Consider the following 16,833-nt stretch of genomic DNA (forward strand, 5'->3'; position numbering starts at 1 on the left):
TGCCATAATTATGCCTATAGACAGAGAAATAAAAGCAACTGATTTTGGCTTTAACTTTTCAGTGTATTAGTTTTAAGGCAGAATTATAAGCTAAGCTAATTTGTATGTGCTAATCTTACAATGTGAAAGAGACCATGAGATTTGCAGCTGACAAAATTTGATTAAGACCTCACTGTTTGAAATTTTTGAATTAATAGACCGCCACTGATGAACATTTGTCCAAAGTCACTACAATCATGATATATAAGAGATAGATTTTATGCCTTTGAGTTAGCAGCAAATGTAAAACAAATGTTTGCTTTTTGTCTTTTCTGTAGTTTTGGATGGTACTCATTATGTGCATAACTAACACTGTTTACTGTATGCTTCTGTCTGATCAAGTGCATGTTTAAAAAAGAAAGTTACTGTTTGCCTGCTTTAAGTTAAATGTTATAAATTTAAACATGTTCGTGTAATAATCAGTTTGTTGAGCATGTGTTCACATCCTGTCACATGATTATTTCCTCTACTCAGAATGCTGCTTACAAACACAGCACAGTTAACCTTGGCATGCTGCCCTATGGAGGTATTTCAGCAATGCATGCAGGCAGAAGCATGACTTTAAACTTGCAGACTAAGTCTAAATTTGATCTACAAGAACTACCTCTTCAGAAAGTAAGTATGGACTGCCCTACATGTGTCAGCATACCAAAGCCAATTAATGTTGTTTGTTCACATAATGTGTTTAGGCTGCACATACAGCCCTGCTTATAGACTCTCAGGAGTCCAAAAAGCGCAAGGGCAAACAATGTAGAGCCCAAACTCTTAGCTGCTAAATGAATATTTATAGCTAGATTGATTATCAGGTTCCTGCTTAACAGCTTTGCTTTTTGGATTGAGCAGGTACATGGCTTTTTGTGTTGCTTTAAAACTCATTTTTTTCTTATTATTCATTTTCTTTTTCTTTTATTCTTTGCTTCTCTTTCTTTTGTGTGTGTATATGTATGTATTGATATATACCTTTCTTTTTTTTTTTTTTTTTAACTTTTTCGGAGACCACCCTATATTCTCTTGCTGATGCATTCTGAGAACAGAACTAGAAATTATTACTGGATGGCACTGGCATAAAAACAGACACATAGATCAATGGAACACAATAGACAGCTGAGAAATAAACCCACACAGTTATGGTCAATTAATCTAAGTCTTAAATGTACCAATGAACTAGCTATAAGTAAGGAATTCTCAGAAGAAAAGATTAAATAAATGCTGGTTGAGTACAAGAGCTGAGATAGAGAATGGATGTGAACTACAGTTTTAATCCTTATGAAGTGAAAGAAATAATAAAAATAAAAGAACAAAACAAAGAGACACACACACACACAAAGAAATTATTATTGGATTTCAGTTGATTCCTTTGGAAAAGACATAGAGTCCTAAATTAGAATGAAAATTAAGTGGTTGACACTTCTAAATACTTCTTTAGCCCATTTTTTTTTGTAGGAAATATTACACAGAAGTAAAACATGAGAAACAAATTTGTAGCTTAGCTAGCAAATTTTTACTCATCCTGGGTTAATGGAAAAGTGGAAAGTTCACATGATTTTAAATAAAAATGTAGGCTTATTTGAAAGAGAATATACTGTAAGAGGAAACATTTCCATTGTCAAAGGACCGTTTCTGCTTGTTTTATTCAGGCAAAACAGAGAATACACATTTTACCTGTTTAAATTGACTAATGCACTCTTAGTTACCTTTTGATGGAAACTAATGAGTCATTTTCACACAATATGTCATTATGACTATATTATTAATGTAGTCATTAACCTAGTAAGTTTTTACAAAAAAAAGCAATGGAAAAGTAAGGATAACAAAATGATGGTAGCCTCCAAACACTCTTCTCTTAATCAAATTAATGAACATATGAAGCAAACTCCCATCCCAGGAAAGTGAGTGTTATAAGACCACAAACTCATGTTTTATTATCAAATTAGCCTTAATAACAGCCCCTAACTCTGTATAGTTTGCTTCCTACTCTGAGGAGAGTAATAAAATTAAAGAGACATTTAAATTCACAGCTTTTTTGTCACCCATGATCACTTTGGGGAAAAAAAAAAGCTAACTTAATTGAGAACTTTTGAAAATTGTTTTCCTTGTCCTCAGTCTCCTGTTACAGGACCAGTATTGTGTAGGTAACTCTCTCCAGGGAGAAAAATGACTGATTTATGGTGTTTACCTATGTCAGTGATAAAACACTCCCTCTCTGGCCAATTTCAAAGTAGTAACTTGACATCACTGAACTCAGAATTGGGACTGAGAATAGTCAGCTCTCATGAGCTAGTACAAGTCGGCTCCAGCACACTACCATCAGTGAGACCCTTTTCACAGGAGCCTCTAGTCTGTTCTTCATGTCCTCTAAGATGCCCAAGGCATTCATCTTCTGCCCTAACAAAACCAGTGTTCAAAAAGATCTTGAAACTTATTTGCACTAAGGAACAGATGATCCATCACAACTTAAATAGACACCTTTTCTGGAGAGCTTGGTAATTAAACAGAAATCAAACCCTTAAACTACAATCATAGAATGTCAAAATACAGTGAGCAGATTTGAGAGATCTTGGTATGAAAGAAGCTATTGCTTGAACCCCTTGAAATTATATCATATGGATAACCTCTTATTTTGCTTAGTTTTTAGCCCTATTTTCTCATCAATCTATAGGATAATATAGATATATTCAGTGTCTGAAAAATGGTAATACACTTGAAGCACTGTTTCTCAATGTATAAATTATTCTCCAAATATAAATTAGGTATCTCTGTATTGCTATATTAATTTTCTGATGTTTTGGGGGGTACCCTATAGAATGGATTCATTAACTATTACTATAGCTCTAAGATGATCTGTAACAGAAATATTGCAGAGTTATATTTGGAGACATTGCAACCTTACTCAGTTGAGCACAGAGACGACCTAAAGGAATTCTTTTTGGAAACTACCTTAAATTGCAAACCAAGAATAATTCAAGTATGGAAAAGAAACTGAAAAAGAATATATATAAAATAATATATATACATTTCAGTATATATACACACACACATATATATAGAACTGAATCACTTTGCATACAACTGAAACTAACACAATATTGTAAATCAAGTATACTTCAATAAAAACAAATAAATAAATAAGCTGCCATCCGGGCCTCCCTAAAAAAGAGTAATTCAAGTATTGAAATAGTCTATCTCAAAATGAATTATCAACAATACTTTATTATACACACCAAAAAATAAATAAATAAAAGGGAGAAGAAAGAAAGCAAGGGATGGAAATAAACAGTCAGGGCAACTATTCCATTGCCCCCAAAAGATTTTATGACCCAAATGATGAGTTTAAGCCCTGTAAACTGTAGACATTTCAGCATCTGGACAACTTTGCTACCTTGTTGCTAGTGCAGGAACATTATCAGGTGTGGTTACTGGATGTTTAATCACTTTCAAAACTACTGCATGCTCTACTTCCTTTCATGGATTCCAATCTAAGTCTCTGCCCTTTTGCCTTTGTGCTCAGGTATATCTCTTCTGCAGATCTCCTTAATTTGAAAATTTGTTTGGTTTTTCTGCCAAACTTTAGGGTCAACCTCTCTTAAGGTGCAGCCTTTCAGATTCTCCACTAACCGTTGATAACCGGTCCTATGATTGAGGTTCAGTTTCCTGGAGCCCTTCTCACCAGGAGAGGAAATAGGCAAAAATTATTTTCCTTTGATTTACAAATACATAAAAACCTATTACAGCACTTTCATCTTGCCACTTAAGATAATAAAAATTAGTATCAGCTAGTTAAGATATCATTACAGCCTCTAAATGATTGTTAGCCATGAGAATTGCACTAAAATATAGAGTAAGATCAAAATAAAAATATTTCAGTAGATAAAATTGACAAAAACTGTTCATTCTCCTGTGAAAATCCTGGAGCTATCTTTTTATTCATAAAATTGCTGAATGATAACACTGGCTATCTCTAGTTAAGTACTGTGGTAAATGACTTTGGGGTGTCCTAGAAAGAATAAATGAAGTGTCCTAAGGAATCTAAATGAATGTTTTCATGTATTACCAGTTAAGAACTGGGTATGGAGTTGCAGCATACTTTTGTATAGGTGGTGCCCTCCCCAGGGAACATTCAGGGGTTGAAATCCAGACCCTTTCCCCACACCCTCTGCTGGCAAGACTTAACCTCTTGTAATTAGAAGAAAGGAGCACCTCCTTGTATTTTCTCTGTTACACTGAGATTGTCTTCTTTTAAGTTATGTACCCAGAGAGGGCACCTTTTTGTGATTCCTACCTCCCCATCCTTCCATTATGGTAATTGACAAAAGGGCACTACCTGAGGTCCTGACTGAGCAAATTATTTGTTTTTCAGTTTGGATTTTTTTTTTTTTTTTAGACTACCAAAACATATCTAGTAATTTTTTCTCAATTTTCTTTTAAACAAATTTGTAATAAACTACTTAAAAGATATAACTATTTTTGAATAAAGATTGAAGAACTCTGAACTTGAAGTATTTACACAGTGAATATTTATGTGGATAAAAAGAAAAGACTCTCCCAGATTTTGCTATGTGTTTTGAATATTTCTATTTTTTCATATTTATTATATTCCAGGTCGAATACTATGCATTTTTCATGGACTACAAGCTAAATATAGTCTTTCTGTATTATAGATAGTAAATTATATTTTCTATGGTAATTTTACAGAACCTGTTTTGATATTAACAGAATGCAAATCAAGAAAACCACAAAATTAGTTTAATAAATTTAATTTCCTTTAATATTTTAATCTTTTGATGCTTACTCTAGTTTAATAAAAAATTTAATAGTATTTATAAATAGAACATCTAAGACATATAAGTCAGCTATTAAATTATAAATTATTAGTATTCTCTATCTATGTACTTATTCATTCATTCATTCATTCATTTATTCATTTGTCATTTATTCACTGCCTCTCCAAAAAGCATTTAAGACAACTTTCTATGACGTTATTGATGGTTCAATGTGCTTCTTCGGATGTGTTCTGTTGTAATTGAGCTTAGCTAATGTCTTGAAATTTTATGTTATCAAAGAGAAATATAATATTGTAAAATGTCAGTTCAAACTGTCATTTTTATTATCCAGATTAATGGTAGAAAAAATAAATATTTTGATAGGAGAAGAATAAAGACTAGGATTTATTGGAAATCTACTATGTACATAGTACCATGAGATACTTAAAAACATTTTTTTTTTCACAATCCTCACAAAAACCCTGAATGGGATTATTTCTCACCATTGTATAGAAGAAGAAACTGAGACTCATGTATTACATAAAAGAACTCAACTATATTTTCACTGTTTTACTGTTGTAACCACTACACCTAGCATGGTAGTAGAATTTGAATCCGACTTTGCTTAGCACTCAAGTCCCTATTTCTTGTATATGATGATGTCTTCTCAAATGTTTATAAAATCGGACATTTTCATAGACTGTAATTCATAATAGTTGATAAAGCTCTTTCATATACATAATTATATTATCTTCACAACAATCCAGAAAAGTAGATCTTATGAGATGGAGAAAAGACTACACAAGTAGAACATAATAACTAATCTAAAATACATCATGACCCAAATCATCCCCTATGTGCTACAGATACAGTGCTCTCTTATTTAGCTGAGCTTAATAAATGCTAGTAGTTACCTTGCCCTCTTTAAGATCCACTTGCATTTCCTGAGCACTCAGTAGCACCAAGAAATATGTTTGGTAGCAGGAAAAGATCAAAGGTTTTGAACCTAAGAAAATCACAACTTAATCATCCATAATAGTCCTGCTCCAGAGACATGCAAGGCTGGGAAAGAAATCCCTGGCCTTTTCTAACTCCCCACCTGCAGGTGTCCAGCTGCCAATATAAATAGTGTGGTCTCTTCTACACTGGAGAAATTGATAATTTTTTTCCTTTTTTTTTTTTAACTTTTACCAACATAATATTACGCCATAGTACCTACTGCTTATTGGCTTATTGAAACAGACACTAATATAAATTACAATTTCAGAGGAAGGGAAGTTGAAATTATGGAAATATATGTATTCAATGATCTTTTCATATAATTTTGCCTGGAAGAAGATGGCCTCAGTATCTGTTTTATTAGTTGATACTTATTCCACCATCTTTTGAATTAGAGTTTAGATAGCAATGTTTTCACCTAAATTCTTTTCAAATTTCTAATGTCCTTTCTTATAGACCTATGCAATTGACTCAGGATCAAATAGTAACAATATCTGATATGCATTCGTTCACCCTAGTTCCAAAGGTTACTTACTTAATTCCAGTTTTGTTTTGCTTTATTTTGTTTTGTTTTGTTTGCTGAAAGCAAAGCAATATTTCTGCAGCACTTTGGGGTGACTTATGCCTATAGTTTCTACTGATTTTGCTACCTATTGCTCAAGAAGGATTCACTTATCTTTCTAATTATGAAAAAAGCCTTCAGCCTGTAAATCCACATAAATCCTCATAGACAGTGATTAAAATTACAAAAATAAGCTTAGTACTCATACAGATGCTTCCCCACCAGTCTAATGAAATACTAGCTTTAAAATAATCTGGACATTACATTACCATCTTCAGATTGAACACTGTGAAATCATAATAATTAAGATCCAAACTTGGTGTATATTTGTCTTTATAACCTACTTTTTTCAAAAAATATACAGAAAAAGAATAATTTCACTGAAAATACTTTGTGGAAAGTTGTTTTCACACATTTTTTTGAAGCTGTGGTAATGCCCTCTGTGAACCATGTGCCAATTACTAAGCAAAATAGATCCTTGAGTTCTTAAGGAATATATCCCAAGACCTTTGCACAGTGCCAAATTCTAATACCACTCTCATATAATTCCTCCAACTAAATGCCATAAGTGAATTTCCCAAGCTTTCAGTGCACCCATCAATTAACAGTCAAGAGCAAAGCTACTGGATCAGCTAAGCTCATTTACTCATATATGTGAATCCTCTACATACACATATCCTCACATATGGGCACACATATGCATACCTGCATGCATATACATGCTCATGCATACACAGATACATAGAGATACATATTCATGCACATTTATGTCTCAACAAATTAGAAATTACTTCTTCCTTCCAATAGATGCTTGTGATCATTCACAGTAGTCAAAATCATAAATGTTAAATCTACAAATGTCCACAGTCGTCTTTGGGATTAGCATCTGTTCAGCAAAACTTCTACTAGCATTACCGAATTTCTTAACAAATATAATTTCTGACTTTTCACTAAATCACATTGATGAGTTTTTCTTTTATTTTGAAATATTAAGGATCTACAGAATTTAGAAGCTGAAGAAATGATATATTGTGATGATTTTCCACGTATTTTATATTTAATTGGTCATATGTGGTGAGGAAAAGACTAATTCTTAATCTTTTGAAGTATCTAAAGAAAATAACTAGAATGTGGTACTAAAGATAATTGAACCTCAATTTGCTTATTTTCTTTGAAATAATAAAATTCAATAGTGACAGTTGCTCCTTGTAACTTTTCATAGAATTTTAACAACTAAGTAACTGCATTTATGTAAAGCTCAGGAGCACTTTATCAGAAGTTCATTTTTTTGTAAATAGCTATACTCACTCCTTTTGAGAAAGAATGTGAACCCACTACATAATTCTCTTTTGGGTTCTTCCTTCCCAAACATTAATAAACTCTTTTCACAGTCTATTTTTTGCAAACTTAAGTCACCCCTAGGGTGTCTCACTTCAGAAAAACAAAGAGGCCAGAGCATTCTTGAAATTAATAAAGGAAATTGCTTTCAGGAAATTCCTTTAATTTTGGTGTCTAGTCAAAGTATTTTTTTCACGTGTCTGCATGTTTATGTTCTCTTTGGGCCCTGTAACATAAAGGAATTAGTGCGGTTGTTAATTCTAATTTTAAAAAGAGAGAGATTAATTGCTAAATTAATGAAGAATCTCATTATCATGATATTAGGATTTTGACTAAAGGTTTTAGCCTTCTTTTGCATTGAAAAGAATCTTGCAATTCTCAGTTGCTCTCTGAGTAGGAGTCATGTCTGGGCAGCTGAAGGGAGTTTAGTGGAGGAAATAGAGATGGAGATGAAGATGATATGGAGGAAAAAAAGATTATATATGTTGAATTCTGACCACTTCTCAAAAATCTGTGTTCCACAGACCCACCTAGTTGAATATATTTATTATCCCACTTCATTGGCAAAGAAACCAAACCAGAAAAGACATGAGTACTAAAAATTCAAAAAGAAAACTGTCCAGTAGTGTCTGCCCTGCATAATTATATTTTAACTGCTTAATTTTAACAGTTTGATTTATCATATGCTAGAAAAATCGTGTGTGGGCATATGCAAACATTAATCTCTAAAAGGTAAAGATTAGAAAATTAATGCTTGAAATCAGACAGATGGTCATTGAATAGCTGTCTGGTTATTTTCAAGTAATATATACTTTAAATATGTTACCTCTATTTGATTTTCAAACAAACACATGTAAATTCATTCCTAACTAACCCAGGAGCCTCAATTCAGTACCTTTTTTCTTTTTTCATACTTGCTGATATGCTCATGAAAAAGGAATTCACACGGCCAAAGCCAAAGAAGAAAATTGAATTATTTCCTTACTTTTCATTATATCCACTAGACCCCAGGAAAATTTCATCTAATTTTGTTTAATTAATCTTGTCATAATAAATATTATTTTTAAATAGTTCCAAGCAATGCTTTTTAAAAATGCATGTAGTCAAAATGCAGATAGGGTGGTTATATAATTGTTTTCTAAAGGAGAACAATTAGGAAGGAGCACTCCATATAACTGGATGAAGCCTGGCAAGCAGTCCATCTGTGCCATGTTATGAAGAGAATGGCAAGCAGTCCATCTGCGCCATGTTATGAAGAGAATGGCCCAGTTCCCTCATTCAGGGTTGGAGGACAATCCTTCACACAAAGAGCTGCACATACACTCTCTAACCAGGCTTTCTTTATCCATAGGGATCCTCCAAAACGTGTGGAGAAAATGGCATAGGAAACATTGAATATAATATCTCACCACATAAGAATTCCCCAGGAAATCATGCAGTACTTGTATATCCCGTAGGTTAGAGGAGGAGAAAGCCTATGGAAAAAGTTAATCGGCTTCGACAGGAAAAATATCCCATTACTGTATCCCAACATGGGATGCCATCTTTCTGATGATGTATGATTATTTTCTGTTACTCAGGTCAGACTACAGAAGCCTCCCAAAATATCTAGTAGTAATAACAATAAATACTGGAGTATTATTATTTGTTAAAAATAATAAGCAGTAAATCAGCCAAAAATAAAATATATATGAAGAGTGTAAACTTTAATGCATAAATGGTCTATATAAATCAATTTGGAATCAAAACAATTATGATTTATTTACACTGAAATTCTAACAGCACAATATTTTTTGATGTGTTAATCTTTCCTCTAAGCGATCTGTTGATAATGTCATAGTGCCATGAATCTCGCACTATGCTAGTGTTAATACCATTTTGGATTAGTGCAAGACACATTCTCCCCGAATCAATACAGCCTTATAAAATTTGTTTTAGGTTATGGTTTGGAGTATTGGAAGTTACATACTATGTATTATATGGTTTCAGTTTATATTCCAAGTGGTAAGATCACACTAAAGAAACAAATGAAGCAATTTTTAAATGTTGTAGTTTTTAACAATTGGTTAATTTTATAATGATTATTTTTACTCCAGTACTGTAAATTTAAACTTCTCTTTAAAATTCAGTAAATAACTATAAGATGGTTATTTTAATTGAATTTCTCACTGCTTCCAAAAAGCTATTAATTTACAGTTCTTACCACGTAAATAGTATATAATAATACCTCCAGTTTAGGATATATGTTTTTCTGTGATTAAACAAAATTAATTTTACCATAATCATGAGGGACTCTTTTCAGAAAACTATGATAAACTTCTATTACATCACTAAAGAATGCCATACCATTTTTGCAATAGACCCCGTCCCAGCAAAGCAACATTTTAGACAATGGACAAGAAGATGTATCTCCTAGTGGCCAGTGGAATCCTTATCCTCTTGGGAGGCGGGATGTACCTCCGGACACCATTACTAAAAAGGTAACCAATTTCAAATTAATGACACAAACCATGAATCTTGCATATCCATTGTAATATGTAATCCATATCTTGCATCTTAACATCATTTCTAACTTTGTGATAAATTTAGGCTAAATACTATCCCACAATAGGGAGTCTGGTTAACTGTAAGTGCATTGAAAAGAATGAAAAGTGAACACTGCCAAATGCTCAGAGCTGGTAATGAATTTTTATAAACAACATCCTGCCACCTATCTGAAGATCTGTCACCTCTTATTTGTGTCTGACACCCACCTGTGAAGTGCAACTACCGGAAATTGTGTAATGTATACTTTCTGACTCTGTTGGATTCAGCAGCATGGTGTAGCCAATTTGCATAAAATGAAATTTGACCACAAAAAATTGATTCACCATTTCTAAAGTCATAGCAACTCATTCATCCTGTCATTCATTCATCAGACACTTAGTGAGCAACTGTATGTGCTAAGCAGCACTACTATGTGTTGAGTACTTGCTAGATGTTAGGGAACAAAAATGAATAAAATATGGTATGGTGTCTTACCTCTAGTACCTATTAGTCTGGTGAGGTAGGTTCAGTGATAAGTAGGTAATTGTAATACATCATGTTAAATCACCATAAAGGGAGCAAAAAGAAAGCTATAACTGAGAAGATAATTGCAACATATATGAGGGACAAGAGATTTATATTCCAGAATATATTTTTTAAAACTCCTACAAATCAATATGAAAAGTCATATAACACAGTACCAAAAGTATGATAAAATACAAGGGCACCAAGAGAGTAAATTAACATTAAAATAAAACTGAACCTTTTTATCAATCAGGGAAATACAGAAAAAATGCTATTTTATACCTACTGGACTTACAAAAATTAAGAAATATGAAAATATAAGTTCTCTGCAAGTATAAGAGCAATGTAAGCTCTATACTTCTTGTGGGACTATAAATTACAATCACATTGGCAACAAATTATCTTATAAAGCTGAATATACATATACCCAACATTCCAATAATTGGCCTCCTAAGATATCCTAGAAGAACTCTTGTGTATGTCATTCAAGATACCAACACGTACAATGGTAGAATACTGGATAAGCCTAAATGTCTATCACAAGAAATGTGATAAAAAATATTCACACAAGGGAATACTTTACAGCAATGAACATTTGTTAGCTATAATTAGGATAATGTGTATAAACTTTAGAAGCATAGTTTGAGTGAAAAACAAGTTTCAGAAGATGGCACACATCAAGAGTTCCATATATATAAATCTCAAAAACAAGCAAAACTAAAAATATATTATTTAGGTTCATAAGTATATGAGTGAGAAAACTTTTTATAAGGGAATGGTTAACATAACTTTGGGATTATGGTTATCTCTAAAGGGGAGGCTGGGGGTAGAATCAGGGAGGAAGCTGATATTAGTTTTAGTACTGTCCTGTTTCTTAAGCTGAATTGTGATTCTTACACTCTAGTTCTTAAGCTCATAAATGTTCATTTTATAATTGTGCTTCATAACATATACACTGCATAATCCCATAATTTCTTTGTAACATAAGTGGTGATTTTTTTCCCTTGATAAATACTTCAGTGTTTTTTTGTTTGTTTGTTTGTTTTTTGGTGTTTTTTTTTTGCTGTACGAGGGCCTCTCACTGTTGTGACCTCTCCCGTTGTGGAGCACAGGCTCCGGACGCGCAGGCTCAGCGGCCATGGCTCACGGGTCCAGCCGCTCCGCGGCATGTGGGATCTTCCTGGACCGGGGCACGAACCCGCGTCCCCTGAACCGGCAGGCGGACTCTCAACCACTGCACCACCAGGGAAGCCCTTCAGTGCTTTTTTAAAAAGATATATTAAATATCAAATTATTTTACCCCAAATATTGTTAATGTTCTGATTTGCAGGTGTTATACACGTTATTAATCTGCCTATTGAGCAATATCCAGCACTGCAGATATACTCCTGTGAAGATGGCTAGGAGAGCACCTGGACAGGACACAAGTTTAGTAAAGAAATTAAAGAAAGTTAAGAGAGAAGGGTGGCATAAGAGAAAGCTAGGAGGATAAGCATAAACCAGATTATGCTGGGCTTTATCCTGAAAGAAATGGGAAGAAGTGTTTTAAACAGGGAAGAGACATCATTAAATTTTCGTCTAAAGAGCACTCTAACAGCTTTTCAGAGAATGAATTGGGGAGCAGAAAAACTAGAGGCCATGGAATGAGTTACAAAGCTTCTCTTGTAATCCAAGGGAGAGTAGATGGAAGCAACGGGTGGTAGAGAGAAAATGCAAAGATCCAATATATTCTTAAAAGGTAGAGCCAACGTGATCTTGTGATTGACTGGACGTAGGGCCTAAGAGACAGCTAAGAGTTCCAAGACTAATCCCCAGGTTTCTAATTTATATGAGTCGTGATGTGCCATTCACTGAGATGGGAAAGCAAAAGAGTAATAGGTGTAAGTCGAGGAGGGGAGGGAAGTTTAAATTTTAAGATGTAGATTTGAGGTATCTTTAGGAAATCTGAGTGGAAATTTTTAGTGGATATTTAGATATAGTTATCTGAAGTTCAGGAGAGAAATCTTAGCTGGCGATACAATTTAGCAATCATTAAAACATAAGTCATAATTGAGTCATGAGTGAGACAGATAGATGACACAGAACTCCACAGAACACCAACATTTAAGGCATGTCCTTAGAAACAAGAACAGAGAAGAAATGACCATCGATTTTGTCAATAAGTTTCTTTCTACCACAAGTTATAGAAAATTCCAGCCTTGAACACTAAAATATTTAGCTAACATAAGAAGTAGACAAGATCTAGGGTAAGGCTCAGATTAGTCTTCAGTTAGATAATTTTAAATACTTAGTTTTTATTTCCCTCTCCACTTTTCCATTCATATTGTTGGCTTTATCCTAAACTTGGTTCCTTTTATAATTATCAGATGGCTACCTATGGTAACTGAAGATAACAAGCTTCCTCCTTCCAATCCATCAGGAGAGAGAACCAGGTTTCCCATAGCTGTCTCTTACAAGCAAAACCTTTTTTCCTTAAATCCCCCCACAAGCCTCTTTTTACATCTCATTGATCCAAAATAGCTAAGGACTTCTCACCCCTAGCAAGATGAATGGAATTATATGATTGGCCTTGACTAATCTGTTGGAATAGAATAGATGTGCTTTCAACTCCAATGACCACTAAAAGACTGTAGAAGGAAAAACAAGGAAAAGTGGCACCTTAGAAATCAAGTAGAAAAAAATGTTTAAAGGAGGGAAGGGTCAACAGTATCACATGGTGCAAAAAAAAATCAAGCAAGGTAAGTGAGTAAAGGCTCCTTGGCTTTAGCGACAAAAAGTAATTTACTTAACTGACGGGGCAGAATCCATAGGAACCTACATTAAGAAATAGAGAAACTTTAAAAAAACTCAAGAAAGGAGTTTCCTTTTAAAAGGAAAGAGAATTACGGTAGAATCTGGAAGGGGACATGAGGAAGACAGAAGGAATACTTAAGATGATTACATTTAAGGCTGATGAGAAGCGATTGGTGAAGAGGAAGTTGGAAATCTCAGGGAAGTAGGGAAATCTGCTTCTTTATGAAAAAAGAGGAGATTGTGAATGTGATGGTAGGAAATTGAAGGAGTACCTATCAGAGCCAAGGGACTCTTACATAACCTAACCAAAGAGAGAACCGTAATCACGTACTTAGTTGCAAGGGGCTACTATAATTTTCCCATAAAAGGAAAAGCCTTATTCATTTATTAATCTAAATGGAATTAACAGGTGTTTACATTATCCATTCATGCAACCATTTTACATAAAATCTATTTTCAAAGTCCATAATATTATGTTTAATCATCATCAATACAAATCATGATGATCATTTGCTTGCTTCTCTACTTGCTTTGAGAACCCCATGCAATTCTGTATTGATTAAACATTTGTGAGCTAGTTATTCTTGTTAACGGCTAAAATAATTGTTTAATCTATCTGAAAATTTCAGTAGCCTTTTATACGTCTTGTCAAATGTGAAATAATGTAATATGTATTTAAAATTTTACCATGTCTTTCATGTGTAAACTCACTTATAGCTTCTTCCTACTATCATAAGCATTTTCTGACTACCCTATGTTATAACACTTTTGCCTAAAATCTGAGACTTTAGAACCTAATAATGGATATGTTTACCTATTACATCACAGAGTAAAGAGAATAAAGAATGCTTTAAATATTCAATTTTAGTTTTTTATTATATATTAATTGAGGATATCAAGTTAAAATTCTAGTGAGAATCAACCTAAGGAAATGAAAATGGTAATGGATTATTAGCCTGGGCTGCTGGATTTACCAAAATAGGGGTGAACATTGTACTATTATTCTTTGAGTTTATATTTTATTCTACAATCAATTTTTTTTAGATAGGCTAGATAGGATGAGAATGAAAAATCAGAAGTTAAACTACAAATGGAATGCGGAATCAAGGATAATAAGTGGTGAAGAAGCCTTAGTCAGTACCCCATTTGAGTCTGCTTCTCAAAGTCTCTGCCGAAGATTTTTTAAATCTTGTCTCTATGCCAAGGGATACTACTATGATGCTACTACTAGGATAATACTACTGTGTAGTACTAGTACTGTGATACTACTGTGATCAGAAAGTACTGTGATGCTGCAGAGATTCCGTGGGAAATCCATTTTAGAAAGACTATGATTGAACTTGTGGCTCTCTGTTCTAGTTTTTGTATCTTTTGAACCAATATTGGTAATACCTATGGCTATGCCTAGCAGTACTCCAAGCATTACAGGAGAACCAATATGGGTACCCTCCAACCTGTGGATCCAGAGGTTTAGATATATAACTTAAACAAAATGTGTTCATCTATCAGAAAGAATTTTGCTCCTGTATCCACCATCATTGTTCTATGTACCTGAGAGTGGCTAATATATGGCAAAGTGTTGAGGGTGTTAAATCCTAGCCTCTTTTATCAGTGGCATAATAGTAGGAGGTAGTTTTTAAATTCTCCCGTGCTATGTCAGTCTCCAAAATCTCAAATTCTGGTGTCCATTAATTCAAAAAGTCTGGGAATCACTGCTAGAAGAGCATGTCACAGTAAGGTAAATCCACCCTCACACCCTCAAATTCCAGACAGTACTGCTTGAGCACTTTGAGAATTGCTGTTAAAAACTTTAGTTTTTAACAAAAGTGCTCAGAAGGAGTATCTGCATTTTAGAGTCGTATCACAACATTGCTTTTACTGCTTCAGTCTATTGGATTAAGTCACAGTCACCATGGTAAGAACTATGAGGTACCTTGCATTAAATACTACCTGTGTCAGGCATTGTGCTAAATGCTTTCATGTATTTGTTCGTCTTATGTTCACAACAATCATATGAGGTAAACACTATTATTTTTGTCCACTTTAATGAAAGAAGAAACTGAATTTAGACTTTCTCAGTTAGAGACTTGGAGTTGAGGTTAGATTACTTGCCAAGATCACATGGGTGACTAAATATTTTAGATGACTCTCCTAAATGTAACCGAATATAGTATGAAGGTCATAATGTAAAATATAAACGAAAACCATTTTCATTTTAAAGTCAGACATTGTACTCTGATTTGGTAGCATTCTCCATAAGGATGACAAGGCTGTTTTTCTCTAAATCTGAAATGACAAACTCTGTTAAAAGTATTGAGAGTCTTAAAAAGCTTTAATATCCCTGAGAAGATTTTAAATTGAAGGACAATACCTGTAAGGGTATGTTAAAATGCTGGAGCAGGAAAACATTGCAGCAAAAAGGCTGAAGTGACATATTAAAACAAATGAAACTTAAAACATTTCTCTTCTTGAAAGAGTAACCAAGAAACTTTAAAATTCCAGTGATATTAAATCTGAAAATTCTTTAATATGTAAAGACTAGACATTCAAAGGTCTCTTTCAGCATTAGTGACCCTTCCCTCCTCAAGTGTCTGTTATTCTAGGTTAAGTGCATAATGACTTGGCAGTTAGAATAATAAAGGTGGGTATCAAGGGTCAACATCAGGATGTACATAGTTGAAGAAAAAGGTATAAAAATGTAGCTAATTTAGTCTTGGCTCACAGACATGCCCCTTATGCTGAACTTGCCCATGATTTTCTCACATCTACAATGCCAGCCATTGCAAGCTCAGCCATTAAGAGCTTCAGGATTTCCAGATGCTCGTCATCTCTGAGGCATGCCCAGGAACTCATTAGCAGAAACTAAAAGAAATTATGTGGGGTTTGATCATTTTTATGTTCTTTTAATTCTTTCTTTCACAGGCCCCCAAATCGAAATTTTTGCTTTTTCAGACCATGTGACGTATTAAAATTTTTTTTAATTTATTAACATTCATTCCTTATTATAATTTTGCCATTTGTCATGTTTCTTAGTATAATGCATTTTACTGTTTCTTTTTATACATATATAGAAAGATCAAGTCTAAAATATCTTTTGAAAATCTTAAATTGTTTTGCTATTGACTATACAACCACACCATCATTTGTGTTTAAAACAACTGAATCAAACTACTACTGGGACTGATTTTTCACTTGGTAACAAAAATCAGTCTGTTGCAGAATTTTTCACAGGATAAGAATAAATTTATGTCATTTTTAAATAAGTAGATGTTTAAAAGAAAATCACCTTAA

At 33.6% G+C, this 16,833-nt stretch overlaps 1 protein-coding gene across 1 annotated transcript in view; it reads left to right on the forward strand.

Moving 5' to 3' along the window:
• The window catches only part of LRRC7 (leucine rich repeat containing 7), a 514,499-nt gene that overhangs the window by 432,349 nt on the left and 65,317 nt on the right, over window positions 1-16,833 (forward strand). Inside the window, exons 22-23 of the mRNA XM_032604391.1 lie at window positions 514-654; window positions 10,059-10,178. Coding sequence (XP_032460282.1) covers window positions 514-654; window positions 10,059-10,178 — 261 coding nt within the window. The remainder of the gene's footprint in view (window positions 1-513; window positions 655-10,058; window positions 10,179-16,833) is intronic.

This window comes from Phocoena sinus, chromosome 1 (assembly GCF_008692025.1).
Source record: "Phocoena sinus isolate mPhoSin1 chromosome 1, mPhoSin1.pri, whole genome shotgun sequence".
NCBI classification, from domain to species: Eukaryota; Metazoa; Chordata; class Mammalia; order Artiodactyla; family Phocoenidae; genus Phocoena; species Phocoena sinus.